Source organism: Ischnura elegans, chromosome 8, assembly GCF_921293095.1.
Source record: "Ischnura elegans chromosome 8, ioIscEleg1.1, whole genome shotgun sequence".
NCBI lineage: Eukaryota > Metazoa > Arthropoda > Insecta > Odonata > Coenagrionidae > Ischnura > Ischnura elegans.
The window spans coordinates 8,705,096-8,732,390 of record NC_060253.1 but is presented as its reverse complement, the minus strand read 5'-3'; the positions used below and the strand labels follow the sequence as shown (position 1 = coordinate 8,732,390).

The following is a 27,295-nucleotide window of genomic DNA, read 5'->3' as shown; positions in this document are numbered from 1 at the left end:
CCTTTTGCTTTGTATTTTGCAGTTTCGCGACCAAATCCCTCGTTTCTGTGCTCCAGGTGGGCAATATATTCATAATCCAGCCTCTCTTCCAGGCTGTTGCCTAGCACACTTCCAGAGAAATTCGTTTCAACTCTCTTTAATAACCGTTCCATGATGTACGTAGCGGAAAATATAGATGGCGAGATCTCCTCTTTGGTTCAACTCCAAATCCACGGAGTGGAATCGATTCTGAGATTCTATTTCAGGAAATAAATGCAATCTGTTATTTGCAGGAGTTATTTTTTAACTCTGCTGGTCGAAGTCGAAACTCCGCCGGCTGTAGCTCACTGCAAACCCCTGCGAGATGACTATTTTCTTCCTCTGCTACTCAAGTGATTGATGTATTATTCACTGTAACTGTTTTATACTGTAACCAGTGCGTTTAAACTTCGTTTATAACACCACAATATGCTATCGCATCCGCTCTCTATCGCTTGGAAAATCCAATTGATATAATGTCACCGTACGGCTACGTTTTACTGGTTGCCGGGGTGAACGAAAGTATTGTTGCGGCGCCAGATATGCCCCCTGTCTTATGGCCCGCTGTTGTATCGGTACTACGGCATTTCGCCCTATGCTAAATTCCATTGTTTTGGGTTGAATTCAGTTCAATGTAGGATAGGACGGATGGAAAAAGTATGCTTTTTAAAGATTATCATGTTCCCTGAGTGGTAAAAACCATTCGCATCCTCCATCCTTTTACGCCGGATACTGATTTTGAAGCATGTTTCGTAATGGTCAATGTTGTTGTTCAATGTTTTGAAGCGGTAACAGAGTTTTTTAAATTAAGCTCCACTCCTTGCCGGATGACGGGTTAGTAACTATTAAATTCAGTGGCGTAGAGAGGTGGATTCAGGTGGGCCGGACCCCCCCTCCCCCGAAATATTGAGACAAAAAAATAAATTAACCATGGAGCAGGGGAAAGTGGCAAGTGATATATTATTATACCCTTATTAAAAAGGATTGCCCTTTTGTTTAATAAATAAAACTAGACAAATTAAATAGTAAAATATATATTAATGAAAAATCATGAATTTAAATAATATTTCTATGACAAATTAATTTTTTCCATAATGAAAAGTGTTAAAATTAGTCAAAACCCGTCACTAGGTACCCTGTTCTTGAAAAATTATCCTCCGGACCCCTCTGTTTTTGGATTTCCACCCCCATCCCCCGGATAAAACTCCTGGCTACGCCACTGATGCAATTTATTCAAATACGAACAGGTGTTAGTGTTAGTGGGAAATACTTACCTGAAATGATATTGTTTTCCTTTTCGGTATCTCTCAACTGTCATTTTATGAAATATTCTTTTCTCAAACTGTGTGACACAATGCTTCGGATACCATTGCCCTTTCGATTCAAAAGCCCCGTGATTCTTTTAAAATTGTCTTGATTGATGAGAGCGAAAATACTTCCATATGGTGGGAAATGTTAGCGGTTATGAAACGATGGAAATAATGCTGGGGCGAACTTCTTTCTCTCCGTACCAAAAGTGTAGAGACTCCAGTTTGAACGCTTATAAAAACCATACACTTTAATATATTCACTTGATTTTGGTGTTACTTTTTACAGCATTACTTTTCTTGTTTTTTCTAAGGTTCATTTTTAATTTTGGTACGAACAGTAGGGTTATCCGCGCAAATAAATTCATGGCTAGCCCTGGAATGTAGGAGCCACAATCATTTGGAGCAAAGTGCGTTTCTATTTCAAAAGGCCACCGTAAAGGCAGTTTTCTAAAAGGTGGAAGTTCTAAGGAATGCAGAACGAAAAAAATAAATGGGAGAAAAGCGCGAATATGTGAATGATGAAGAGTTGTAGGTAAGTTAGATTGTATGTTACATAATCGATCGAGTATAGTACCCGAGCCTTCGCGAAGCAAAAGAGTAGGAATAGCTACATCACAGCTGCGATAATACTTACAACTCTTCATCATTCACACATTCGCGCTCATGTACCAAGTGGATTAATAGTTAAGTGTATTAGATAAGTGTAATGAGTGCGTGTGAACCTGATGTCGTGTTTTGTGGACTGACTTTCGGTCGATTCTTTTCCACGCTTATGGCCTAGGTGGGCGAATATATTGAAAGTGCCTGTTACATTGCATTAAATGCTTTCGCTTGAGCACGCGTTTTGGAATTTTTTTGTTTTTACAGCTTTTCAATCGTTAAAGAAATTCAGTACTAACTTTTTCTTGAGTCATCAGCATAGATAATGTCGATGTTCAGGAGATCTTTAAAAAGTGAAAAAGGTATTATGATTTAGGACTCGAACACACCAAAAACTTCACCGCAACTACCGCGCACAGTATAGAACTACTCGGGCACGGAGCGATGTGTTAGTAAGAGAATAAACGGTGAGTCCAAATTTGAATCTTAAAATAGGAAAATCCTCGCAACAGAGCCCGAAAGAGAACTCTCCGACGCCCAACGTGATCGTGGACGTGAGTTAGCCCAGTGCATTCCATCCGCTAATCTTAATTCTGATTGGGCTCATGCTCCTGGAGTTCGACTCCAGCTTCGGTGGCTAGGTCGCGTCCACCTCTCTCCTAGTCTGCTTTGGGTGGCAAACGAACATACAGGTCGCTTTATGTGCCAACCTCACAAGTTTTCACCGACCTGGACCCATCTGTTAAGTGGGACTCTGGGGTGTCTACATACTTTTGAAAACAATAGCATATTTTGTAGAGAGTTATGATAATAGATATCTTATGGTATGATTATATGCTATTGTCATGATGTTTTTCCCTTTTATTATGCACGATATTTTTTGAGGGACCGGCGGAATGGTGAGAAAATGATAAGTCCTCGATGTAAGGTTGGATTCGAGACACAAGTGCAAGGACGGGAATAGAAAAAGCCTAAAAACTCACTATTTTGAACAATATATGTTAAGAAATTCTACGGGAGGGTCACACCTTCCGCTTACCTTGGCAGGAATTCCATTACCCCAGTATTAGTTTAAAAAAAACCCTAGCTTCAATTCCTAGCTCGGCCCGTGATGGGTGTCATCCATTTCGATTAGAAATAAATGTGTTATTATTGATTGAATCATTATTTTAATAATTGTTATCAATAAAAAAATCAGTATTAACTATTTCTTTATTCATCTGCGTGGAATATGTCAATGATAGAAATACCTATTTAAAAAAAAAATTGTTTACATCGGACTCGAACCGTCGCAGAATTTAATCGAAACTGCAGACCGCGGTGAAGTTCTGGGAAGGAATAGGTGCTTCATAAGCGGTGATTCCAATGTGTAAAGATACTAAAGATGGCCTGGACCTCAACAACAATTTTATGAGTTACGTATTTGAAACTTCTCATAAATATTCTCAAACAAATTCTGCGTAGCATGCCGGATTTATTCTTTCCTTTGCTCTCTCGTTAACGTGATCAAAATTGAACAAATTCAGCGAAAAACGACCACCCGCGATTTTTATTTTCTAATCAACTGTATCTCGGTGTGTTTGGGGTGGTGGAATTATGCTGCTCATGGTAAGCGAATACAGGTGAGAGGACAGTGAAAATAGAATGCAATTATGACAGGGAACAGAGGAACGTGATATGTTAGTATCAGGGACTGTCTGGCCAGAGGTCGGCGATCGGCTAGGGCCCTCCCAAACGCTCTCTCGTTATCGTGAAGCTTATATGAAGGGTGTAATAACCAAAGACTCGTATTACTTGAACCAAAGTATTCGTTGCAATTATAAAATCCTAAGTTTTCATCAGTCACTCTATTCACAACATGTTCAAAATAAAAAGGTCACGTAAAAGTAAATAAAATAAAAGTGTTATAAGATAAAACAGAATATGATGCTTTTTTGAAAGGTTTATTGAAAAGAAAATTTTTAACGTTTTTTTTTTGTTTGCCAGTGCAGTTTAACAGAGAAAATTGTCTAATTAGATAAAACCGAACCGTAACACATAATTAAATTTTACATGTGCTGTGAAATTCTCACTTTTGCTCGCATTTTTTCTTCCGTAATTGCTATTTTTATAGAATTTGATCGTAATTTTTCTTCCGAAATTGGTATTTTTATTTTTATTGGTATATTTGTTTTTAAGAGCCAGAATAGCGTCAAAATCCATTTCCGGCCTTGCGATTTTACTAAATTTTTCCGGGGAGGACCTTCAACCCGGGAGAGGGCTGGAAATAGGGACCCCCCAGATGGGCCCCAGTAAAAGGCCCCCAATCACCCCTCGCCGCCCCTGGTTAGTATTGTACTGCAGTTGTTAAGTACCTCAACATGGGAAGAGGGACAACTGAATGGTAAAATACATCTTCTGCGGCTGGGATATGGATAGTTAGAGGGAACCTGCAGACCACGCGAGGCATTTTCAAATCCATCTACTTTTGGGGGATGAAAAAATGCCCTATCCCCATTCCAGACCTACCACCCAACGCCAGTTTACGTCATCATGAATCACTTCCCTCATTTCCATTGTATCTACGAAAATCCTCCACCCTTCTTCACATCGCAATTCCAGAAACCTCCCTCCCCGAAATTCTACCTCCTCCTCAACCACTAGCCCGTTGAAATGCATGAATAGGCTGTCATCCAAGAATCACACGAACCTTAAAAATGTGCTGAAATCTGGGTCGGTCGTGAGTATAGAAATGAGCTAAAGTGATTTTATCATGTCAAAGATGGAGATATTGCTAACTCACGTCATTTCATAGCCGGGAGAGGTCGTGTCTTTGCCCATCGGCGTGACGCAGTTCAGCGGTTAGGGTGGATAAAGTTTTTGAATCATCCCCAAAGAACCGAAGTTAGCTCAGTTGCTGGGCGACCAAGTCAGGAGAGTGTTGAATATTGATGCTTGGGAGAGGTGTGCGTAAGTGAAGTATTGAGTAAGAGCGTAATTGAATTATAATGCGGAGCAGGGGAACGTGATATCTTCATGAGTTACTCAACTTGGGAAGAGGGAAAATTGAATGGTCCAACATAATTACAGCGGATGGAGTAAAACCACGATCGGGACAGAAAAATGGATAGTTGGAGCGAACCTTCAGACCGCGTGAAATTTTATTAAATCCATCTACTTTTAGGGGATGAAAAAATGCCCTATTCCCATTCCATCGTGCACATCACCCATTACCTTTTACGTCATCATGAATCACTTCCCTTGTTCCCACTGTATGTACGAAAACACAAAACCATTTTATCCTCATTTGAAAAAGGCAAGTTTGGCGCCCATGCGATGCCACTCCACGTGACGTCACAGGGACCTAGTTTTTATACGAGTAGACATGAGTTTTACATCGTCTGAGATTGCAAATACATGCATGAGGCACAGAGCTCAGGGGAACATGTCTTAATAATCACCTATTAAAACTGGCTAAGGTCGGAAAGTTTTCTTCGTTTGATAAGGTAATAATAATCCTTATTTAAGCCAAGCGCTACCAGCTAGCATGGTACTCTGCTACCTGCTAGCATCCTGCGTCGTATCAGCGTTCAAAGCCTCGTCCTAAGGTCACCTTACTTGCTGCAGCGGGAACCAGAACGACGTCACATGGAGTTTTACCCGGCATTCATACTTAGTCGTCGCGTTTTCGCGCGCTTGACAATTTTCACTTTTCATTTAATCGCGAAAAATAGATATCGTCATTTAAAAATATAAAAGCGTGAAATGCGTACTCCAGGAGTAATTAACTTTCGATTTAGGCAATAAAAAATAATAGGAAACCACCCTATTGCCCGCATTGCAGAACCACATTTGTAACTTTTTTATATTATAATATAACATTATCTTGAGTACACGTAAAATCAGTTTAAATACAACTATTTTAAATTTTCCAGGTAATTTGTTTATTTTTCATCACGATAAAAGTATTGGTAGCTCACAATATCTTTTGCGCCCCCCCCCATCCTTGAGTTTTTTCTGTATGCGTCACTGCGTGTTCACAGATGTCCCGAGTTCTAGGTGTGCCGTGGGTGAATCATACTTCGGAGAATGTGGGGAAGTATGATCTATTGCGCGATGTCATAATGCGACAGATATAATTATTTCCCCGATTTAAGGGGCATATAGATTTTAAAACTCCCGGTTGTGAGAAAGCATTACGAGGGCAAAATTTTGGAAGACGAACGTCTTTAGGCAGAGACTGAACTGGCCGCTTTTTGACGCCAAGCAGCTTTGTTTTTATTTTTTCCGCCATTGTACCTGATGATGACCGAGCGGTTCAAACGCGTGGTACCAAAGTAAAACTTGAGGAAAAATGCAGTATCTCGTTATGTATTTGGAGATAATAGGATAACTTTTCTACTCTGCTGCGAGGTAATCACCTTCATCGCAATAATCGTACTAATTTTTAAAACTCACCCGACGCTCTTTCAAAAGAAAGCTGCCGAGTGCTTACCTTGAAATTCATATCTTGTAATTCAAAGAGTATTTTGCAGGGCTACTTCACATCCAACCATGCCATTTTGGAAAAGATATGTGGATGAAGCATAGCCATATATTGAAATTTAGGGGAGAAATATTTAATTGTGAGTCGTAGTCGGTTTAATGATGTAATATGAAAAGGGAGTATGAAAGCCATCACAGCCTACATAAATTCTGAAAATTATCCTCCACTCAATGCTCCATCTTGTAGGTATAGTTATTTTGCAATGTTGATGCTGCAGATCAGTGGCGCAGCGAGGGGGGTTTTGGGGGATAAACCCTCCGCCAGCGCTCAGAGAAATTTTTAAGTTTAATCCATTTTACTTAATTGGATCAGTATTACTTATAGAATAGAGTTAGGATTTATCAAATATCCCTCAGGAAGCCGTAAAACTCGCCATTTTGAACCATTATTCTTCTAATTTTTCTGGAGGAGGGCCCCCGCATCTCCTGCTTACCCTGTTGGGTATGCAACACCCCCACACCCGCTAGTATTAGTTGCGCCTAAAACCCCCCCTATCCTTAATTCCTAGCTGCGCCCCTGCTGCAGAGGATGTGGAAGTAGTTAAATATAGATAAATGTATATTGGTTGAGGGAGTTTTTCGGGTTGCATGAGCCTTCAAAAGATGCACCATAAACGAAAAAGACGGCCTAAAAACCTGTCCTAAAAATCCTAATACCTAAAAATCCCACTTTCAGTATCAAAAATCCCAAAATTTTGTCAGGGGAGGAGACCCCCCTTTGCCCTGGCGTGTGGCGTGTGTTTTCCATGCATCCCGGAGGGGCCCCGAAATCTCTGGTAAGCCGCCCTCCCCCGCGCATTTCAAAGTTCTGGCTAAGCTACTGTTCAGAACACATTGTATCTCTTTATGCACGCAGGGATGCTGACTTACAAAAAATATTGGGGGGGCCCAAACTGTGGATGTTGCTCCGGGAAATTTTATAAGTAGTGTGTTTTAAGTTTTTTTTTAAGCATTTTAGAATAGTCGTATGATCAACATTAAAATCCTGATAACTCGAATCTCGATATCTGGACACTCCGGGGAAAATCGACAAGCTTGACAAATTTTTTCTTCACACCCATAACGAATTTTTGAGGGGGCTCGGGCCCCCTCAGGCCCCGTAGAGTGCAGGCGCCACTGTATGCACGCAATCATGATAATCAATGAACTATCAATATATACCGCGAAAACGGTTCTGGTTCACAGATTGCTCACAGAGGTTCGCAACCATGACTATGGGAAAGTGCAACTATATCTTTTATTTCAATAAACAATTGAAGTCTCCTTTGATTTATCGCACATTGTCTCTTAAAGTGGTCTCCCTCCGCTTTTCGCTTGCGATTTACCCGACTGTCGAGACTTTTAGACACACATCTCTAAAAGGCCGTTTTACACGGGGCACGGAATTGCGCAGGCTAGAGCTGCATTAATTTCTTAAATGGCGTTGAATTGCGCGAGCGCATGAACGAAATTAGAACAGGGGCTATTTTGCCGTCTCGCATCCACGCATTCTCGCATGTGTTCTAGCAATTCACCGCTTTACACAACGCAATTTTGACTGCGCCTTTAAGGCCGGTTTACACGGTAGACGGGATTGCGCAACCTGACGTACGTGCGAAGGCGCAATCAATATTGCGTCGTGTAAAGCGGTGAATTGCTAGAACACATGCGAGAATGCATGGATGCGAGACGGCAAAATAGCGACTGTTCTAATTTCGTTCATGCATTCGCGCAATTCCGCGCCATTTTAGAAATTAATGCAGCTCTAACCTGCGCAATTCCGTGCCCCATGTAAAACGGCCTTAACAAACTCCACTGTATTTTTCCTTGTCTCCGCTCTTTTTCCTCCTAATATTTCTTCGAATTCTTTTTGCGTTTCAGCTGCGATAGACACTTCTGGCATTGAACCGGTGCTACAGATTCTGGACCACGCAGGACTCCCCAGAAAACTCCCCATGGATGCCTCGACCGTCTTCAATGCCTCTTACTCGTTCCCCACTATGTCGTCGGAGGGCCTTTTGATCTACCAGAAGCCCAAGAAGTCGAGCCTGAGTGCCGAGTTGCGGTGGCTGGTACCCCTGGTTGGGTGCAAAAGGGTGCTGGGCAAGGATCCTCTCATTGGCTTCGGGGTCCTCCCGCACCCGCTCAACAGGACGGCCAATGTGCTCTCGGTAAGTTGATAGAAACAACACATCTATGGATCTCATACTCTTTTTTTTTACTTATCTTGACCTCGTTTAATTCATGTTAGAATATTTATTGGAGTGTAGGTCAACGTATGTTATGAAAAAAAGGTTTTAGCCAACGTTTCTTTTTTTTTAAACCATCATCAGGGCTTAACTTTGTACATATTTATTGATATTAATTGATATATTATATGATATATATTAATTAATACATATGTACCTATTGATATTACCAAAGAAATATTATAACATGATCTCTATTTTCTTTCGATTTTGCTTGCCTCGAGTGCTTAGAAGCGATAACAAAGAGCTAAAAAATAAAAACAATGGCACAATTCCTTAATGACATTGCAAAATCATTCCAACATTCACTCAACCAAACCCAAAACACTCTACTGACACCGCTTTGGAGCCACACAGACAGCCCACACTTCAAATACTCGAGATCCAAAACAGCAATTACACGCCCAAAACAATAAAACAAAAAATATAGCCACATGAAACAATGCCGCCAAACACAACATAAAAACGCCATAACGTCGATTACCAGCAACGGCTGAACACCGAGTGAATAACTGATAGCAGTTACCGAATCTAGCGTAGCGTAGCGTTAGCTGAGCGAGGAAGAGGAACTTAAGGCTAGATGGCGATATTTGGTGGAACTTAATGACAGGAAACATAGTAAAAGATACTGTTTCATGTTCCTCAGAAGTTTACTTAACCGACCCAGATTTCGACTTTACACGATGTCATTTTCAATGGTGTAAGTGTAGGTGACATAGTTGAGTAAGAAAAAGGAAAAGAACAGAATATGTAATTGGTTTTTCAAAACTAACTTCTGGTGAAGGTTGTAAATTAGCTTAAACGTTGGCTAACAACTGTTTTGCATTGTATTTATGACCTAAATTCCAAGAACTATTTTATCATTGATATTTCGGTAAATACGAATATTGATATCCGAGGAAAGCAAAAAGGGAATTTCGTTATTTATTGTGAATCGAAAAGGGAAGTACAAAGCGTGGTTTCCTTCATCAAAGAAAACGAAAGGCATTGATTGGGATTCGTTACCCACAATTAGTGTATTCATAATATACAAATTATATGGTTTTAGATATCCCAGTTTAGACGAATGCTAATGGTTAATTTTAACCTCAATTGAAAAAGGACTCCTTCCACAAACATTTCTCGTCTGAGACTCATCGCACGTCTCGCGGGTCAAAGGGAGCACATGGCACTTTTCGCGGGTAGCCCACTGCTCGCCTTTTCACGCCGCTGAGTGGTCCCAAATCGAAAAAAGCTGGCCAAAATTAATAACGCCTTAATTTTATCTAAAATAGAAACAAAAGTGGAAGTCCCTCACTGATTTTGATCGTCTGAATCTGATTTTGGCGTCATGTTTACGATATCTCTTCATTTTAACATTTTTTGAGCTGTTATTATTTAAACTATTTTTAGAAAATCTCGATATAGATGTCATTGCGATTGGCGATAACTTGGTGTTCATGCAGAGCTAAAAATATTGTAATTTTAAGGTAAAAGATGTATAAATTGTAGTTAAAACCCATTATAGAATTTGCGACATGAAATTGGTGAGATTCGAACCCGCAACCATCATCATAGTCGGTGAGATACCAAAATCGGAAAAAAATACTCACACTCACTCATTTTTGGCTTCCATGTATTTGATAAGTCACATTAGATGAAATAAAATGACTGATATTAAGAACATTAAGGAAAATAATGTTCGAATTGCAATCAAATCGCTTTCATGTATCACAAAAAACGAATTTTAAAAGAATCGTCGTCCGATGTCACCCCATCGGACTCATTGTCGCTCTGCGAATCACTTAAAATTAGCAAATTTTCACCTCACCTGATAGGCTGACATCGTTTTTTGTAACTCCTGATGTGATTAAAATGTATGATTCAGATATTTAAAGGAGTCTTCGAAAGATATCATCATAATTTAACATTCTTGAGGATTTTCTTTTACGCTGCTCTCGGAATTTCCTCATGTCTATGTTCCTGGCCTCCAATACTTCCTCCGTTAAAACTTCAATTGTAAGAAGGGATTCTTTGGATTCTGTTCCATGTATTAGTACTTTATGTGCCATGAGCAGCATATAATACCAACCATAATCGATGTGCAGCTCAGCTATTTCCATCCAATACTGACTGAAGGCTTCATACTTTATCTCATCGCCGCAGGATAGAGATTTTAATATCACTGAAGGTCTATGGATAAGTCTTTCATCGATACCTGTCGTGAAAATTGCAAATCACATTAATAATTACATTTCATACACATAAAGCATTTGTTCGTAGATTTTTCAAAATTATGGAAACGGTTCCAATATTTCTTACTTATTGATTATAATTTTATATTTACACGTAATTTCATCTTGTCTGAAACGAAATCCAGAATTAAAACTCCACTTTTAAAAATATGATGATTGATATTAATGAATGATTATTTTTACCCACTGATATATTCGCCGACTGTGCGTACACAGTAATCATTTGCACTCACTAGATGCGAGAGGAAGATATTGATATACTTCTGGAGGGAATTTCGTTTCCTTCTGCAGCCAGCTTTTGAACGTCTCTTTGAAATGCACATTTGTCCTCGAGCTTTGATTCCACTATCTCAGGTATTTCGAGAAAACATTCTTAGCATAAAACGCGTCATAATATTTTTGGCATTCTTGATTTCATTCAGTCGAAATTTTGTTTTCAAATATTACACGATATATTCCTTCTTCTTCGCTTACGAATATTCTTTTCTCTATGTATTTTTATTGTACACCGCAGGGTACGAAAAAATTTGCGGCACCCATAATTCAAATTTAACAGGTGTATTTACGGCTGAAACGATGAATGTGATTTCTAAAAGTGGTCTATTTTTAACCAATAATAAACCGGAAATTAAGAGTTGACATTGAATAAAAGACACATAAGCAGATATAGACCTGCCTCTGAGTTTCAGGCATATCCTGAAATTTGAATGCCAAACATTGGCAAACCAAGTGCTTTAAATATCTGGACAGGAGAAGTTTATCAAGTTAGGCGTGTTAACACAGTTCGGAGCACAACACTTGTTCACTAAGAAAATCATTGCGTAAAACTGAGTGGGAAATAATCACCACATCCATACAATGGTTCTGGTGAAGGAGTCCGTCATCCTCATTCCGTTATTATGTAAGAAAAAAATGGACTTGCAAGATGCACGCACCATTGGTGGGTTTAGACGAATTTTTCCCTCCGAATTCCATCCTATCCACGTCTATGGGCTGTTGAAATGATCCTGTGAACAATTCTTGGCATTACGGAGCATTTATTTCTCTTAGCGCCAAGACCTTATTTCGGAATAACGTGCTGACAACGCTGTACAGCATGAAAAAGATCTATAAAAATATGAGGAAAGCTTTGCAGAGAAAAGCATCTTGTGGTTACTGTAAGGTTCTCGCATAGTGAATTAAGTAGTTGCTTTAGATCACTCATATTTTTTCTCGTTAAGAGCATGAAAACGGGTCCACATTTGTTTCATGAATATTTTAAGGTGAGTGCACAAACGAGAAGTGTGCATACGATAGGCGTGAGGCACTTGATGTATGTAATCTTACAGGATATAGAATTATTCTAAGTATACACCACGCAAGACCACCGATACAAAAATATTTTAGCGATAATGCCATTCGGTCTTCCGCCGGCCAGCCGCCCTCAGCGGAGCGGTGCACCGCTCAACTTAAAACCCTCTTGGGTGTCGGATAGGCAAGTATAGGCAAGATTTTTTTCTCATTCTCGCTGAACATACTCTTCCCAAGGATTCAGCATAGGAATCTTTGAGGAACACGGAGGAGCACAAAACTTTATCGACACATTTGACTAAATATAGGCCCAAAAATAGCTAACATTATAAATAAATAAATATTGTTATAAGAAATTCTGAGACGAACAAAAAATACTATAACACTGTGAAAAAATACGCAAAATTACCGTATTAAAATTGACAGATGAATCCCATGAAATTTAAATGGTCATTTATTAAGTTGAATTACCCTAAAATCGACTATTTCTACGCCTCGGTCGTTTTAGGCTGAACATGCCCATGTTTGACGGGTTACTCAGGTCAACACAATAATCCCACAGACCTATCAGGTACGAAATATTGTAGGCCATATCCTGTAGAATCCGAATGCATAATTCAAAACTTCCTCTTAAAAAGTCGAAAAAAAAACTTTTGGCCAGCTTTTTTCGATTTGGGACCACTGTGCGCCGCTTTAAAAGATTCTCCTGATTCATTTTTTGGGTATTACTCTAAAGAATCTCACATGACCCTTATCGTAATTCTCTCTCCTGCATGTTTCATGAATCGTGAAGGAAAAATGGCGGAAGACGCTCATGTAAAAGTTTTCGGTAACGGCAAATTTAAAATAATACGAGACAAAAATGAAAATTTGTTCTCACACAAACAACTAACATTAATCGATGAAATTAATTATGAATTGTTAACATGATCATGTACTTTCGGAGAGAATATTTTGTTGCAACAGAATTGCCGTCATCTATAAGCACAGGAGACGGAATACATTTTCTGTCTTCCATGAAAGATAAAACGTATCGTCAGAAATGGTTCCTCAGTTATATCATCTACATCTACATAATACCATGCGACATTTCCTACATTTCTACATTTCTACATTCCTACATTTAAAATGCAACATTTCCTAGATCACAATTTTTCAAATTGTGATCTAGGAAATGTTGCATTTTAAATGTTCGCTTAGAAATCCCCCCTCACCACCTTCCCCTCTTCCCCTTTCTTCCACTCCCCTCTCCCCCCTCCCCTCAACCCAGAAGCGCTTTGCTGAGTCGCACTGTGCGAGCGGCTCTCAGGAGTGTGCTATGAGCGGTGAGGCAGCTCACCAAAAAGAGTCGTTTAGGCCATCACTAGGCCATGTGATGCAACTCCTGGTGACGTCACCGAGACCTAGATTCTATACGAGTAGATAGGAGTTTTACATCGTCTGAGATTACCAATGCATGCATGAGGCACAGAGCTCAGGGAAACATGTCTTAATAATCACCTATTAAAACTGGCTAAGGTCGGAAAGTTTTCTTCGTTTGATAAGGTATTAATAATCCATATTTAAGCCAAGCGCTACCAGCCAGCAAGGTAATCTGCTGCCTGCTAGCAGCCTGCATCTCAGCGGCGCTCATAGCATGCTCATAGCCTCGCACTAATGTGGCCTCACACGGCGTCAGCCGGAACAAGAATGAGGTCGTACGGGCTTTTCCCAGCATTCATACTCAGCCGTCGCGTTTTCGCGCGCTTGAAAATGTTCACCTTTCATTTAATCGCGAAAAACAGATATCGTCATTTAAAAATCTATAAGCGTGAAATACGTAGGTAGGTACTCCAGGAGAACTTTTTTCAGCAAATTTTTTTACATAAAAGTAGAGAATAAGTAGATTCTTCCGCCAAGTGGCTTATACCACGCCGTTTGATGAAGTTTCTACATTGTGAATCTAAAGTAAAATCTTTCTCCAACTTGCAACACTGTATTTTACATGTTTTTTTCGAACGTGCGGTCGACTCAGCTTCTGGCCTGCGGCGGCGGAGAGTACGGCGACGCGGCAAGCGTGTTGATGCGTCTTTTTGGGTAAACTGTAGGACTAGATACTTTTTAAACATTTTCGTTATTTTACATCAAAATACGCCTTCTAAAAATAATAAGAAGCCATTTTATTAATCTAAATTAATGTTTGCAAATTATTGTTGAAAAAGAATGTTGTAAACGTAGCAGTTTTCCCTAAGTTGAGTTACAAAGTTCATGAAGTCGACCAAACGGCTAATTTTATGGTGCGCGTAGTCATTTATTGTCCTGGCGTGTCTACATTTTTGAAGTTTTCATAAAACAAAAAATAAATCAGAATTAACAGTAAAATTTTCTTTAAAATGACGTATTATTGATTATTATGGCATGAACCTAAGCCCAGATGTAAATTTGCAAAGTACAGCGGCACATCATTTTAATCACGACAGTAGTCCAACAATGTACACACTCGTTTGAATTTTTTAAACCGCAGGTTTTGACACCAATATGGATTTCATATGCAATAACCCTCATAATAGCGTCTGAAGATGATTTTTGAAAAATCAGACCCTTACCATAATGGAAATTACTCGGCAAGACAGATGTTGACTATAAAGCAGGTATTATCCTTCAAAACTACACGTTTCTCTGCGTTTAATATGCGATTACTATTTGCAGTATAAATGCCGCCGCCCTTGGGATCTCCTCTCGTAGCAGTAAATCGAGCGCGCCCTCCGGAGCGAAAAACCAATGGCGGCTTGCCCATAAGGACTCTCGGATTTCCCATGCGGCTTGCCCATAAGGACTCCCAAAGATTTGAAAAAGGAAAAAAATATATACATAGCCATTCAATTATAATTGTACATCTAATTATCAAAAGTGTTTTTTTCGATCGCTTACATCGAAAATGTAGGAAAAACACGTAAAAAAGCGCGAGAAGTTCGTATTTGTAGCCTTGGGGCGCTGGCCAGAACGTCCCAATCCAACACCATGGACTGGAGAGTGGTAGTGGTGGGGGCTGCTGGTACTATGACGCGTCTAAGCTTGTGCCTTATGGAAGTCTTGAGACGCCGCCCGAGCATGCGCAGAACTATGTATCCAGTGAGTTGATATCGCCGCGCTGGCCGGCGGCCGCATAATCTGGCATCTACTCTTGGTGTTGCAGTGTTGCAGAATACCTTGTTTTGGTGACCAAAGTTGACTTATTATGTGTTAATTATTTTAATGTAAATAGGCCTAGTTGTAGTTGAGTTAATCGAGTTAGTGATTGTTTTGTGTATTAGTGAGTCATAATGGTCTCTAGATTGCCTTAAAAACTCACTAAACTACACAAAATAATAAAAATTTTGACCCCCCCCCCCCCCCCGGTGGAGTGTGCCCCTCCCAGCATTTGACTCACGAGCCGCCACTGCGAAAAACACCGCGCAATCTTTTCCATGTTCACCAACGTGAGGTATCGATGTGACGGCGCGATGCTTACGAGTAAGAAACACAAACAGGAGCATTTTAAAAATACATCACTAAGGGAGAAACTCCCCTGCCTGCCGCTTGTTTTTGACTTTGGTTTTTAGATGACTGACTCACGCTGAAAACCAATGCCACTCAGTTCCCCTTGGACTCGCGACCGGGGAAGAGGATAAGAGGATGCCTAAGATAAGAAGTTTGTGTAAGAGACGCACCCCCATTTTCGGCCGCAATTTCTGGGAAAAAAGGTGCGCCTCTTACACGCGCCTATACGGTACTTTTTAGAATCCTTTAAGTCTCAATCTTTATCAGTCTTCAGTGAACGTGTTCCACCCAAACTTAATGTTGATTATATGTTCTTGAATGGTGAACAGGCCGCAAGTATGCATGCTTTATCTTCATTTCCGCCACAGAGCTCTTAACAATGGAATGTAGATAACCCTTCCCAAAATGAAAGCCAAGGAACGTGACTATCTTGTGGAAAAGCTTAAGAAAAGTGGTATTTCCCACGTATTTCGTGCTATTGATTTTTTGATTCACTGACTGTTTCATGCGTATGAGTTTTCAGGTCCATTTTCATTGCGCCCATAAAGTCCAAGCTCGGATTCGTAACCTTGCTACGAGTGCTCCTGAGCACTCTGCTAGAAGTGACGTCAGCTGTGCTGGCATTTGGATATTTTCAGCGGGTGTATTTACTAATTTCATCAAAATAGCCCCCAGTGTACCCTGGCATAGTCTTCGACAAGATGAGAGAGATGTAATCAATGGTTTTGAGGCAGGGTCAGATCCAGGAATTCTTTCTGGGGGGGGGGGGAGCAGCATAAGCAAGGCCATATCCAGGATTTTGTTCTGGGGGAGGCACAAGGATATCTTGTAATAGAAAAAGGACGCAATGATAATGGGACCATATTAAAAATCTTGCATATTTTTAAGGGTCTGGGGGGGGGGGGGGGCACGGGCCCCCGGGCCCCCCCCCCCCCCCCCTAGATCCGCCTATGGTTTGAGGCATCACAAATTCATTAAATGACAATAATTTTTGTTTTTCCTCACTTGTTTGATCGGAAAGCATAGGTTGCTTCGCCCAGCATGAGGTCTCCGTTGCCGGAAAACGAAGTGACCAATGGAGGAAGAAGGAGAAGATGGCGGATGGAGTGGCAGGAGCAGCCGTTGTGGTCTAGAGGGCGCTACAACACGAGGCTCCGGGATCATCACTCGTCGTGGAAGTGGAGGAAAAGCAGCGAGGATGAGGAGAAGGGGAAGGAGGATGCGTCCACCAACTATCGCGCCTTGTACATGGAGAGCATGGTGAAGCTGTTGGAGCTCTGGGATGCCTTGAAAAATGTAACGCTTGATCCCGCTGTGGTCATTGATTACATTTCCATGTACCGCTCGGGCTCCAGTGGTGGAAAGTCTGGAGCTTTGAAGGATCACGTGCAACAAATTGATGCTCTGCAGGGAGCTGTGTACAAGGTGAGTGCATTTATGTAACTACTTTCATGTTCGTAACACTATAATGTAGCTTTAGTTATATTCGTAGTATATATTTTCCTTGGAATGATTTGCCGTAGCAGGTAAAAGACCGTGCATCACAGGAAATATTTAAGAAAAGGCTTGTCACCCACCTACTTTCTTTTTACCCATGAACACTGATCATGTAATTTAATAATCATTCATCTGCTCATTGATGTGATTAATACCTATTGTTGTGTTAGAAGTAGTAATCTAGTTCTTGTTTAATTTGTTAAGCTAAATTTCCTTTTTTAAGGTTGTGTTATTTATTTCTTGGTATGTTTAATGTTCGTTTTTCTGTTAGAAAAAGAAATTATTCTTTTCCAGTTTTACTATGTTAATTGTACTGCTCACCACTTTAACAATTTCTATGTTCCAAAGGAGTTAAAACTCCTAGAGCAATAAATGAGTTAATTGTTATTATATTATATTTCATTCATTTTGTTAATACGCATAGAGCATATGGGATCTGAAACGGAAGGACTCAATCCATGAACTTAATGAAATTCAAAGTAAATATGGGTTATTAGAAACTGCTATTGGCAAATAGGAGACATAATGTATGTAGATGTTAAGGAAATTAGGCTGGGAGCCACTAGAGGTTAAGAGGCTTGGATTCATTGAGCGATTAAGAATCTTTCGGAATGACACAGAGAACATCATAATTGGAACCCCACTATATTTGCTGATCTGACAGAAACGATAAGATATTTTGCAGATGCGCATGGGAATTTATTTTCTTGTGAAAAATAAAAGATGCTATTTGATGTTAAGTGGAAGTCGGTTCACACATGCCCTTTCTTTTTCTTATTTCATTTTGTGAAAAGCTATAGTGTCCTAGCACCCTCCGCTGAATGCCCATTGAGGTTGCTTGTGGAGTATTATGTAGATGGAGATGTGACTTGTATGTGGGTCAATTGGCAGCCCCGGATCCCCCATTCCCAAGAAGTACCTAATCAGCAACAACAATCCCCCTTAGTAAAAATCATTCGGCTTAGCAGAGATTCGAACCCGGATGTCTGAAGTGCTCAGTTTTTGAAAGCATGGCAAATATGTATACTTAGAGGCCTGATTTTGGTAAATAACACAGGCCAACAAAAAATTTTGTTTGAAAACTTTTTTTAGTTTAATAGGTGATCTTTATAGATTTTGATGTGCCGAATCCAAACCTGGCCTCAGTTTTTTTGTATCACCCATAGTTTCCAAGCAATATGTATTTAAATATTTAAAAACTAATTTCTAATTTTAGTCTAATTAGAAAATAGTTTTTGTAATTTTATGTAATTATATGGTGTGTAGGGAAATCAATGAAACACTGTGTTACATCACAAAATTGTTTGTACATATTTACTGTTAAATTACTTACAATAGTAATGTAGCGTGATAATACAGGGTTCATTTGTCAACTGGAATAGGTCTACATTTTCTTTCCCTTTTTTCCTTGAAGCTTCTTGTGTAGCTTTTTCTGCGATGAATCGCTTGCTGAACTTCTCGGTGAAGTACCAACAATAATCCCCCATTATCTTCGTTCACTAGACATACTTTTTCAATTTTATTATAACTATAAAAAGGTGTTAAATTATAGAAATATTGCTTGATTTCATAAATTTATATGTAAATTGTGAATAAATGGTGGGTGATACAACTTTTAAAGCATCACATTTGAAACCAGCAACTTAAAATACATTAGAATTCAGTAAAAAAGTTTTTTCATCGTTGGCCTGTGTAATATTTATTTTCCCTCTGATTAGCATGCACGTTGTTCATTTTCTCACCCCCTGATCAACATGCATTCCTCATTCTAGTCTGAATGTGAAATTAACCCCCAAATATTTACTATTTTGATAGGTGGACATATTTTAACCTTGCAAGATGCAAAACCAATCACCCTTTTATCTCCTTCTCGTGAATTTTATTTTATGTGCTTGATGAAGAAATGAAGACATTTTAAGATTATTTTCACCAGATAAGGTAAACATTCACTTGTTTTTTCAGCATTCTGAATAGGTAACGGAAGGACACAAAGTGGTATGGAATAATTTTTTTATTTCAGAGGAGTTGCTTTTTGAAGGTTCGATAAAAATTTGGAGTTTATTCTGTGCAATACTAACTTCAAATTGATTTTTTAAGGAGAGCAGATGTAATTTTATTAAAATCAAATCAATAGAGGAGCTAATTGGCGTTACATTCAGAGGATTACATATTTGGAGGAGTTTCCTTGATTTTACACGACTTTGCAATTCCATCTACAAATGACCAGCTGGGACATTATTTCACATTTATATTTCCCTAAGTGTGTTTTGTTACTTTCACTTTTTAGAAACATCAAGTTCTTACAAAGTGAATCCCTACTCATAGTTCCTAGAAATTCTATTTTTCCATTTTAGGTTAGCATTACCTTTCAGAATTATTTTTCTTCGATTCTTCCTTTCCTGACCATTTTTGCAAGAGTACATCCCATTTTTCCCAGTTTTGGGTGGTTATACATTCCAGAATATTGTTCATCCACATAATTTTACTTGCCTTCACCAGGATTTCTTCAAGAACATCAACTTCCTATTTTCCAGTTATGATATTTTATCATTCCTTTGTAATTCTTCCAATTACCCACCTTTGTGCGTGGAATTCAGTAGAATAACAAAATGTTGTGCATGATTTTGTTTCCGCTCTGCACCTTTGCATTTGTATCAGTTTCAATGTGCTCATCCATCACACCTTCTCCATTATATCTCCTCTTCTGTCTTTAGCCATAACATACCTTTTCAAAAATCTGTGAAATTTTTTATGAGAATTTGACCAAATTTGTCTACTTCCCACATAGCACAAATACGTCTCCGATACATCTCGAATATCACATGTTACGACTCAGAGACATTCTGAGAGCTTCAGGGACATCTCTGAGGCTTCTCTGAGATGTCACTATGTCCAAAATCATGGCCTATGAGATGTCTTACGAGACGTCTTAGATAAGTCTCTGAGATGTCTTATCAGAGTTTATACTATGGTATGCTTAAAAATGTAGGCAAAGAATAATTAAATGCAAATTATACAGTTATGGCCTACTTATTACGATCATTTTTAGCGACAAATTTTTGATGGATAACCTTTTGAAAATCAGAAACCCATATTAAATGTCGTGATTTTAATAATCAAAACTGAGGATTTGCACCAAAAAATATATATGGAAGGCATTGATGGCGTTTAAATACTTTATTTAATTCCTGAACGTGTCACGATTACATCTCTGAGACATACGCAATATTCGAGTCATTCGAGACCATAGTGAGACGTCTCGGAGAGGTTCGTTGCTATGTGGGTTCCTTGGATGTGATGAAGGGATATAAACTGATCAATTTCTTTTTTTATTGAATAATTCAGCTTTTTATGGACTCGCTTCAAGAAGACATAAACATTATGTCAGAATTCTCTTCTGGGGAAGATAGGCGACCGCCGTTTGATGAAATCCACGTGAATGATTTGCAGAGGCTGACTGACGAGGCTGCGTACAGTGCGAATCCTAATCCTAATTTACGCGTAAGTTGTGAAAATTGGTTTCCGTTTGATTCATCATGCCAGTGTTGGCCATCGATTCTTTTATTAAGATGAATACAAACCATGGATAATGATGGGCCAAAATTGTTAAGGGATCTGCATCATTTTCAGTCAACCATGTTTTTGAACTTTTTCTATTTTTAATTGGAAAATGATTATTTTGAGCTTGGCATTGGAATGTGCAATAATTGCTGCAGAAAAAATTTTTCTCCAGTGAAAATTTTGCATGCCTATTAATTTTCTTAAGAATTAAATAACAAAAACATATCAATGCAAATTTTGTCTGATTTATCAATTGAGCATATGTATACCCTATCATTTTTATTGTAATTGCATTCATTGGCATGTACTTCTGTATCATTTAATATTTTGTTCTCAATTTTTTTGATGATCTTTCCAGATAGAATGGCGGATATACTTTAACTTGATGTTTGAAAACAGCAATGTCACTTTGGACTTTGACACGGACCTAATTGTTGTTCAAAACATAAATTACCTGAAGAATGTTGCCAAACTGTTAGCCAACACCTCTCCCATGGTTTTAGGTGAGTTTCATCAAATTTGTTTTTGTAGTTTTTGATACATAGATAATTGGTTCTGGTTAGATGTTCTAGGCTAGTTAAAATCTACAACATGTAACAAGCTGAAAAATTCAAGTCTCCAAATAAATAGGTGCTCAAATGCTGTACATACTTACCCATAAAATTTGCTAAAACTGATAGATGGAATAATTAATGGGCAAAGAGCTAGAAAACAAATATTTTATGGCAAAATTTAAGAGAAGAGGAAAAATTTTATGATTGAATTCAGTTTGCTTTAAACTTAAGTTTGGCTTTCGATTGCCAAATTATCAAATTGTTTAAAGTAAAGAAGAGAAATACTAACTGGACTGATTTTTTTTTAATTTCCAGAAGCTCTTAGAATTCCATGATCGCATAGTGGCAGAGAGAGATTTTTCCTAAACCTAGAAGCAATTTTCCATGTCTTCTAAGCCGTGGTGATAACCCTTAACAGGTGACGTGCAGTCGGAGAGACAGTTTCTAAAATTATGAATATGTATTTTCAAAATTACTATTTAAAAATATCCATACTCCTCGGGAGCGTCTAAATGTTGCATATTAAGGACATAGCACTCTTAAAATTCAACGTTCTTATTATTTACATCTGAAAATTTGCGACTGAATTTGAGTAGCGGTCTGTGAGACCTCACGTCACCAAAGTGGAAAAACCAATAAATGTAATGCTGGTGGAAATAATTCAAAAAGTCGTTAAAAATGATTCCTAGTGATTTTTCAATAATAACAATAATTAATAATTTGTAAGGAAGCATTTTTAGTTGCTTAACGTGGACAATTAAGACCTTAATTTAAAAAAGTACAATAATAAAAATAACAACTCAAGTGTTTTTGACATCAGTTTCTTGATCCTGTTTCTAATAACAATTTTTACTGAAGAAGTTGGTTAGAATTGGGAATGCATAATATTAAACATAAGTTTTTCAATATTTAAGCAGTCAAAGAAGCATTTAACTAAGCATTAAAAATGACTTTGCAACGTTTTACGAATTTTTTGATTTATTACGGTCTCCCAGACCGCACGTCACTGGTAGTGTAACGAGAATTGCACGTCACTGGTTAAGGGTTAGCAAACCTTTTTCCTTTTCTTTGGTGTGGACGTGAGTGCCTGATTCCCTTCCTCACTCCTCCTTTTAAAGGGTCATTTCACCCCTTTACATAATTAATACATATGCTGGGCACTCAAATCCCACTTGACTCCAAGCTGAGCTCCGCTCACTTCTGAACTCTTTCCTCCATTAATAATAAAAATGTAAATCAAAATTATCTGTGGAATGGCATATTCATTTCCTTTCATCTTCAAAATAATGCATTGATTTACAGAGGGCCTTTTGTGGTGGGAAGTTATGTACATCGCAGCACCTCATGGAAACAGCTTAATGAGGCATTTATACAATTCATACGTGGAAAAAATTACTGGAGGTGAAATCCCTCGATCAAGGTACAGTCATTTTTTTTATTTCACACATCCTACTAATCCAAAATATTCCCTCTTTTTATAATTAAATATTAATGTTCACAAAAATTTTCAATCAACTTTTATGCACACAATATGCCATCCTAAACTTGGCCGAAAATTTTATTCATAATGAACTTACATACTAGTGCAAAAGTTAAATATAAATTTTGAATGAGTTTTCATAAATACGTCAGCATTAATAATTTACATTTATGCAAGGCAATTTTGATAGTTTAAGTGATGATAAATTTTTGTGACGCTCTCTCTGTGAATTAGAATAACCACGCCGTATTCCTTATCAAACTCTTTCAGGGTCATGGACTGTTCACGGGTAACCAATGATATGATGGGTATGGCGGTATCATGGCTTTTGGCCTCTGAGGAACTGGCCATGAACGATACATCTCTATACGATGATGATGAAGAATTCACCAATGTAATCGAGGAGAAGACATTTAGAGTCAAAGGCATGTTGGCCGATATCAAGAGTGCTTTTGCAGATTTGGTTTTGCAATTGGATTGGATGGATGAGGAAACCAAGGAGGCAACACTGAACAAGGCTGATACAATGCGCAATTACATCAGTTATCCCTCCTGGCTGATGGAGCCCAACGAATTGGAAATCTACTATGAAGGGGTTTGCGCTTAACTTTCCAAATGTTGTGCATTATGACATTGATTTCACTAACTTAGTTCTGCTCCAAATAATGTATCTTTCATTTTTGTGAAAATTTAAATTGATATATAAGTAACTGGGCAGCACTAGTAATGACATGCTACACTTAGAATATACTTCTATTCAATGTTAGCTCTCTCTTTATGGATATCTTGAGAAATATTGCATCCAATGGCACCACTATATGTATCTGTCTTTGCATTAGGTGGGTTGTCTGTAATATTATGTTCCCAAAAAGCTACAGTCACAGTGGAGTGGAGGTCAATGGCTCAGTTATATAGAAGATGATACACCCTATGCAACAATGCCAAATAATAATAATCCCAACAAAAAATGAGCTCAAAAATAGCTTTATGGCACAATTTTAAGCTTTCCTAAAATGTATTGTTCATTCCCAGACCAAAGGCATATCCAGTAGGGGGCAGGAGGAAGCAAAAAGATATGCAATCGAAAGAAAAAGAAAGTTTTGAACAAGTTTTCTTGTGAAGAAAAAGAAAAGTATTTTCTTTAGTATAAGATAGGGAACTAAAATCAAAATCATTACTTTTTAAATCAAATAATTAAAGAAAATTAATAAATGTCTGTGATAATTTCATTCTTTTGTTGGTTTCATTAACCTTTTATGTGCTAAAATGTTACAACTTGAATGACTATTGCTTGCCCCCCCTACTAGTATTGATCGTGGGTATGTACTCCCTTGCCCCACACACCTTGATTGCCAAAAATGTTGAAATATGGATGATTCGGGCAAGGTTTTCATCGCAGAAATAAGATATTTGCAGATACTTGCACACGTGTCCTTAACCCCTCAACGCCGTCATGCGCTTAGACCATATAAGAACTAGACCCGCCATTCCCCACCCCTACCCATGTCTCGCCGTGTGGCCAACATCTCCCCTCCGCTCCCTTCCTTCCCCACCCACTTTTAAAGCGGCGTGACGTCACGGTTGGGACGCTCATCGTCGTAGCGCATGGCTACGAATGGGGATTCACTGTATCACTGCGGTATTTTGACCATTTTCTTCGCGATTTTTCAATTAAAAGTACCAATATTTATTGCGTTATGTACGAGAAGTATTCTCTCAGCCATGGTTGGATTGGTGAACTTACAATTAATGAACAGTGGCATTTTTCGGCATTGGCAGCGACGAAAAAATATTGTGGCAGTAAAATGAAGACAAAGCCCTTTGTAAACTTCCGCAGATTTTTTTCTTATCTCGTTAGCGATCTAGCATCATTCGGAACATCGTTATAAAAACATGAAATCTTGTACAAAAGTTGTAAACGGGAGGAATTTTAGAGAGGAAAAGGGTCATGGTGTAAAGCCGGTCGTCCACGAAGTAACGCGGCAACGCCTTCGCATATAGTAATTTTTAAACGGTCAATTATGCGATGCAAATTGAGCTGCGCGCTAGCGCTACTAAAAAGGGATGTCAACAAATCAGCATTCATATTATTTAGGTAAGTAATTTAGTTATTTCATAAATGCATAATTTTTTACTTAGTAGACAGCTCTCGTGTTATATATATTTTGCGATGGTGGAAAAAGGTCTAGCGCCGGCTTTGCAAGTGACACCTACGATTTACGTACGCTACGGAAAATTCTGGGAATAAATAATACCTATTAACATATTTATAATTAGAAAAAAAGAGAGGATTGGATTAAAATAATTTTAAAAATAAATGTGCTTTATAACAATCAAATATATTTAATATATTGAATAACTTATTAAATATTTTTATGTAATTTTGTACGTATGTACTTACAGAGTTTTCAATTTAATTTTTTTAAACAATTTACGACATAATTTAATTTTTTATATTCTTGTCACAATACGTAAGAAAAGAGGATGTGGATTCAAAGATCATCTAAGAAGTGAATCTCATTTTATTAAAAAAATCCAGACGCGATTACTCTGTGAAATTTGTTAAGAATGTGTGAAATGTAACGGATAAATTTCTATTTTTCACGGCAGTATGATATTTCGAAGCACTTGGAGACGCAAGACCATAAAAGATATTTAAATACTGCTCTATCTTCCTCCAAAATACAGAAATTTTAAGTAAAAACAATTTATGAAAACGAAGAAAAGAAAGCAGAAGGATGTATTTCCATTCTATTTTTTATAGTCATTCCTTCAGATCTAAGGTCTGTGCATCACAAGTTATCAAATCGGTTTTGCAGCGCACATGATACATAAGGCCGTTCAAACAGCTGCTGTTTTGTTGCCCGCAGATGTGGAAAGTATTGTCATTAAAATATATTTCTATTTCTACATTACACTGTGCGTCTTCAAATGCTGAACGAATTTTGTGAAAATGCGGAAGTCGCATGTATAAGAAAATAGTTGGTTACAGTAAAACGCGCTAGTTACCTCTTTCGTCAGCTGTAGATAGAATTTTTAAATTATACCACACCATGAATTCCTACTTTCTATATCAGGCTAAATGGCCTAGAATTGTAGAAGAGAGTTTTGAAAAAGAATCCTCAAATTTAGCTAGAGTTTAAAAACAAACAATCACCTTTTTTAAAATGCTATTGAAGTTATTGAGGGAGATAAAATTTTGGTAATCGAAGTAGCGAATGAAGTTTAATATATCTGAATCAAAAGCGGTCAGAAAGTCAAAGCGGTCGACTAAAATCTCTATGACCTTTGACCCCCATTATGACTTTCGGAGGTCAAAATAAATTGTTGTACGGATGAATGAACTGCGTAACCGACTTTGGGACCCTTCAAAACCTATGGTTTGACACGTTGGTTGTCATGATGGCCAGACATTTAACTCTATGACCTTTGACCCCCATTGAGACCTCGGTGGTCAACAAATCAACAATACGGATCTATTAACTGAAAAATCGACTTTGGCACCCTTAAAAACATATGGTTTGAAACCTGGGTGTCACGATGGCCGGACGTTTACCTCTACGGCCTTTGACCTCCGTATTAACCTTGGAGGTCAATTAGTGAATAATACGGGTATTTGTACAATATCAATGACTTGGGTGCCCTATAAAATCCATGGATCGACACCTTTGTTGGTATGCTATTCTTTTTGCCACCCTTATGACCTTGACGGTGACCTTACTGGGTCAACGGTTGAATTTTCGTAAATTTAAGTGTTTTTTTTCGGGTTTCTTGTGTCCGAAAACCCAAGAATTGACATTATTGGTCAATGAAATTTAGACATTTTTCAATCTCGATTTTTTATATTAAAACCACATAAGGCAAATTAAAATTTTTGGTTTGGACCCACATTGCGAGGTCAAAAGGTCAAAATTGTAAAACTTTTCCTTAAACTCAACAAAACTTAGGACCTTTCCCCATAAGTGTGCCAATTTTTATGAATATTGCTCGATGCAAAGTTACTAAAATTACGGGTCAAAAATGACACACGACCGTTGGGACAGTCTTAATATTCATTTTCTAGGAATGTAACCGTTAGGTTAATCTACTAGTAATAAGGAATATTTCAAAAATAATTTTGCCTTTTTATGGACCCCTCCCTTCACCCTTTGTGAAATATCGTGGGATTTTGCTCCACGCCTTCTTTTTAATCTCACGTAGGATTTTTCAAAATGCGTATTTTCAGTGTAAATACGTTAATCTAGGCTTCATTGTACTGGGCTTATAAATAAAACGATTTGTTTAATTATTTTTATTGAAGATTACCGAGATCGCAATAAACTGGTTTTTGCGGTGAAAAAATTACGAGACACTTGCCAGGACCCCTTCTTTTTACCTAGAGGGGGTGAAAAGGTATGGTCTAGGGGGAGGAAAGCCATGGTCTAGGGGGGGAAGCCATGTTCTAGGAGGGGGGGGGCAAGCCAAGTTGAGACATTTTAGC

At 38.4% G+C, this 27,295-nt stretch overlaps 1 protein-coding gene across 1 annotated transcript in view; it reads left to right on the top strand.

Annotated features, from left to right (window-relative positions):
• Positions 1-27,295, top strand: part of LOC124164056 (neprilysin-1-like) — a 65,225-nt gene that overhangs the window by 20,611 nt on the left and 17,319 nt on the right. Inside the window, exons 6-11 of the mRNA XM_046541225.1 lie at positions 8,313-8,602; positions 16,750-17,148; positions 20,566-20,721; positions 21,140-21,284; positions 22,638-22,755; positions 23,086-23,410. Coding sequence (XP_046397181.1) covers positions 8,313-8,602; positions 16,750-17,148; positions 20,566-20,721; positions 21,140-21,284; positions 22,638-22,755; positions 23,086-23,410 — 1,433 coding nt within the window. The remainder of the gene's footprint in view (positions 1-8,312; positions 8,603-16,749; positions 17,149-20,565; positions 20,722-21,139; positions 21,285-22,637; positions 22,756-23,085; positions 23,411-27,295) is intronic.